The sequence below is a fragment of the Benincasa hispida genome, chromosome 8 (assembly GCF_009727055.1).
Source record: "Benincasa hispida cultivar B227 chromosome 8, ASM972705v1, whole genome shotgun sequence".
Taxonomy (NCBI): Eukaryota; Viridiplantae; Streptophyta; class Magnoliopsida; order Cucurbitales; family Cucurbitaceae; genus Benincasa; species Benincasa hispida.
Window position 1 is genome coordinate 46,193,083 of NC_052356.1, and position 4,247 is coordinate 46,197,329.

At 37.4% G+C, this 4,247-nt stretch overlaps 1 protein-coding gene across 2 annotated transcripts; it reads right to left on the reverse strand.

The window, feature by feature from the left end:
* Positions 1 to 258: 258 nt before the first annotated feature.
* Positions 259 to 4,030, reverse strand: LOC120083606 (triose phosphate/phosphate translocator, non-green plastid, chloroplastic-like). Of its 2 annotated transcripts, XM_039039427.1 has the most exons (10): positions 3,459 to 4,030; positions 2,551 to 2,673; positions 2,256 to 2,408; positions 1,959 to 2,044; positions 1,761 to 1,845; positions 1,477 to 1,596; positions 1,325 to 1,393; positions 816 to 945; positions 622 to 723; positions 259 to 493 (listed from the first exon to the last, which is right to left on the reverse strand). In XM_039039427.1, exons 1-9 carry the CDS (start codon positions 3,873 to 3,875, stop codon positions 647 to 649), a joined length of 1,260 nt encoding a protein of 419 aa, XP_038895355.1. In that variant the 5' UTR covers positions 3,876 to 4,030; the 3' UTR covers positions 259 to 493; positions 622 to 646. The 2 variants fall into 2 exon arrangements, with proteins under 2 accessions (XP_038895355.1, XP_038895354.1); XM_039039426.1 differs by having other exon boundaries at positions 313 to 723; positions 3,459 to 4,029.
* Between the last annotated feature and the right edge of the window lie 217 nt (positions 4,031 to 4,247).

Sequence of the window (4,247 nt, forward strand, 5' to 3'; positions counted from 1 at the left end):
GTGACAAGGTAAAAAATTAGTGATTTAATTCTTTTTTTAAAGTAAAAGCAGGAGTTAAAATCACTCCAAAATTTAAAATCTCTCTATCTTGCACTACCCAACAACATAATTCATTAAATTCATTTGAAATCCTAAAAAATCACGAGGTTGGGTTCTAAATAGGTCATAAATCTTTAAGCCACATCACATGCGTCAATTAGAAATTACAAAACTTACATCAAACAAACTCTTACTTTAGAATTTGTTATCCCACTACTCTTTCAAATGAATTCTGTTAAGTTTGTTCAAGGAAGAGATTGGACAGATGTGAAATAAGTTTGCAACAAGTGGCAAAGGGTTTAAATCTGAAAACTTTCACTAGCATTTCATTTCTAATATTGTGGTTACTTATAAGGCTGGCGAATCGTGTGGTCATGCTAGTGAATTGAAATGGGCACACAACTGTCCAGAGGGAATGAAGATGGCTATTTATCCACAAAGAATAAAAGTCATCCTGAAGGACAGAAATAGTACAAAACTGAAATCAACAAAAAGCCTTACAGTTTGTTTTCTACAAGGATTGCAACTACAAACAAATCATTGATGGATTTCTTTTGTCATGGATCGCAACTACCAACTTACCGAGGCAAAATTTCATGGGGGATTTTTAAGCCGTTTTCGGCTTAGCTTTGATGCGCTTAACCCTTGAATACAGGAAAACCCCAGCAAGAGCTATTCCAGTGCCTGCATTTGATCCAAGAACAAGTATTTTAATGCATCGACAAGTGTTTGACACACATATTCACAAACAGAAGACTGAAGCAAATCAATATTACCAATAGAGTTGATAGGAGAAACGGGTGTTTGGAAGAAGATAACAGAGCTCACGATGACCACAACACGCTTTACACAATTGCCTACTGAGTGGGTAACAGGCGATACTCTTTGCAATATCATGTAAGAAACCTACAAAAGTCATCTCAGAAGCCGTAAGTTAACACCCTTTATGTGAAAAATGAATGAGCAGGAGGTACGGTAAAAGTTTAAAAACTGCAAGTGCCTCAATTTCATCATGCTTTAGATCAGAACTACACCAAAAGTTCTCAGCACTACACATCAAATTTTCTCAATATTGCAGAGAACAACATATATTCCTTTTATCCAAATGTCGGATACTTTCTCCACAGATGCAGCATATTAGTTTTTTTTAATTTCCAAAAGTCATATTAGTTGAAGATGTAGAGATTAAAATTAAAAAATAAAAATAGAACTATATGAAAAAGGTACATGTTTAGGAGAAAGTTGGAATGCAATCCAACTCCACTAGTTAAATTAGAAATCTTACCTGTTGGTAAGCATGGAAACAAAGGGCAGCAAGAAGAGACCTAATGTATAGTTGATTCATGTTCAATCCCTGTAATGCCAAAAATTACATTGAAGATCAAGATATAAAACTACAGGAAACTTTGACCGAGCTTTGCTTATTGAATTACTCACAACTGATTGAAGGTATGCAGGAGTGAACTTGACTCCTTCCATGAAGATGGCCACAGGGGATAGTAAGAAAAAGGACATGACTGTTATAATTGAAAAGAGGGTGATGTTGTCAATTGATTCCTGTTTCAATAACAAAATGTTGTTACTTTCAAGATTCCCGCAAAGACACGTTCGCCATGAACAATATTTTTTCCTCCATTAGATGTAGAACATGAGTTTCAAATCAATAAAGCTGCTAACAGAAGCAACAAATGTAATCAGAAATATGCATCTGTAGCGGTTACCTCTTTTTTCACCATGACCTTTTTGCTAAGAACATTACGAGATTGATTAGTCACATTGGATGCCATTGCACTCCAAAACCCAGCCCTTTTGCAAGAAATACGATATGTTAGAAATTGCATAAATAATCCATTTTCTGTCATCTACTTACAACAGTAGACATGAATATAGACATAATAAACTAAATCACTCAGACTTACCAGTTGAAGGAGGCCTCAGTGGCAGATGCCAATGCAACACCACCTACAATTGGCAGAAGGGATGCAACGACCCAGGGAGTAGGAGTCTTCAAGGACATAAATACAAACGTCAGAGTTAAGACACCACCAACATTTTTCTCATGATTTTAAAAGGTTAATGCTTAGAACTCTAGCATAGAAAGCACTAGCACTTTTAATCGCTGAAATTCAGGGCTAACTGTGTTCTAATTTTGGCCAAGCATAAACACGTGGACAAAAATAAATAATTAAATAAGGAGTAACCAAGTGTACGTATACCTCTCCAAGAAACATGGCTGACAGGACAACTGAAAAAAATGGCTCCATAGCTTTGATTGTGTGAGTGAACGATACCGCCACTTTCCCAAGACTCATATTTGTGAAAAGATTTCCCAATGTGTGAACAAATGCCAATGGCAGAATAGCAACAAGCTGCTTAAGTTTAAAGAAGTCAGAACCTCGTAACAAAAAAAATTGAATGGGAAACAGTTGCCTCAATGAAAATTCATTACTCAAAACAAGTTTCACACCCACAAGGTTCCTAAAACCTGAAAGGGGGAAAAATACTGATTACCTGAGCACCACTAATCTTTGGTCTTTTGTAGAGATTGAGTCCCCACATGAGAAGAACAAGTACAGTCCCTACAGTAAATTGAACTGCAGTGACAGTTACAGGGAACGGATACACCTTGAGAACCTGTGAGCAAGTAGTGTCAGATAATTATCAGGGTTCTCATCTCCAAAAGAGGCTAGCATTTCAATTCATCTTGATCGATATAAAGCAAGTTGAAAGTTGAAATGAATGAGCATGTAAAAGAGTTACACGAAATCTTGAAGGAGCAATTTACTGAATCAGACGCCAAGGATCTAATTTTGAAGTCAGCTGATTACGACTTTTTGCAGACGGAAAATTGCTCTGAAGGTTATACGACTTTCAAGTATCAACATACCAGCAAGAGCTTAATCATACCTAATCGTTCCTCTGCCTTCTTTTATTTCTCATGAAAAAATAATAAAAGTAAAAATAAAAGAAAAGAGGCCTCCACTTAAAATATCACATTCATGCGGATCTACTATGGGAGTTTGATTTTACATCTTCATGGAAACAACTCTTTATCTGCCTCGTTGAAATATGAAATTATCGGAAGCGACCGGGAAAATTTGGCGTCAGTATCGTATAAAAAAGAGTCCTGGATAAATCCTCATACAAGAATATTGATCAAGAGAAATACTGAATATAATAAAAGAAACACATCTAACACCATGCTCGTTCGTATTTGATTGATTATGAAGATAATTTAAGCATAAGAATAACTTTCTTTTCTCTAAAGGATCCATATACGGAACATTGTCAAGCCTCGGTTTCTCGCGGTACAGGCATTTCATGCAAATCGATCAAAATAACTACGAATTCTAACAACCGTTCCACACAAAATGCACAAACGCCGTAAAATTTCAAAGAAGAAGAAGAAGACACCTAACCTGCTTGTTGTAGATGTTAAAGTAGATGTTGAACAGGTACCAGAGGCCAAACAACAACCCAAGCTCCAACGTTTTCATTAGGCTTCCGCCAGCACTCGCGGCCTCCCCTGAGCTATCTGGCACCGCAGTGGCCTGAACCTTGAAATGACTCGCATCGGAATCCGAAGCAAGCAAGGGCACACCGGTCCATGGGCGGAGTTTCGATGATGAAAAAGGAGACGAAGACAGAGCCCAAGATCGCCGGGGCCAGGAGGAAGGGAGGCCAACATTATTCAGGTCTCCGAGATCTCTGGAATTTGAGGAAGACGAAGAAGATAACCGAATTGAGTTACATCCAGAGCTGAAGGAGGAAGTATGAGGCCTGCGAGGCTTGAGAAGAGGAAGAGAAGGCGAGAAGGTGACGGCAGAGCTCTGCATTTCGAAGGCTTGAGCTCGAGATCTGAGATCGGAGAAGAGGACGAAGCAAAAGAGAAAAGCCTCGGAGCGTCCGCCGAGGAGAAAGGTTGGTGAAGCAGTGGTTGGTGGCGCAATGCAATAGCAAGAATGAAGGACTAAAAAGACGCTTAAAATTGGGGAATTAACTAGTCAAAATTGAACACCTAATGACGGATATTCTAAAGCCTTTTATTTCGTCATTATTATATATATACAAAATAGTTTTTTTAAGTACCACAAATGACTCTAGAAATTTATGACCCCTTTTCAGCAAAATATTTAAAAAAAAAAAAAAAAAAAAAAAAAAAAAAAAACATTTTTATTTAACCATTTTTTATAAAGAGGAATTAAAAT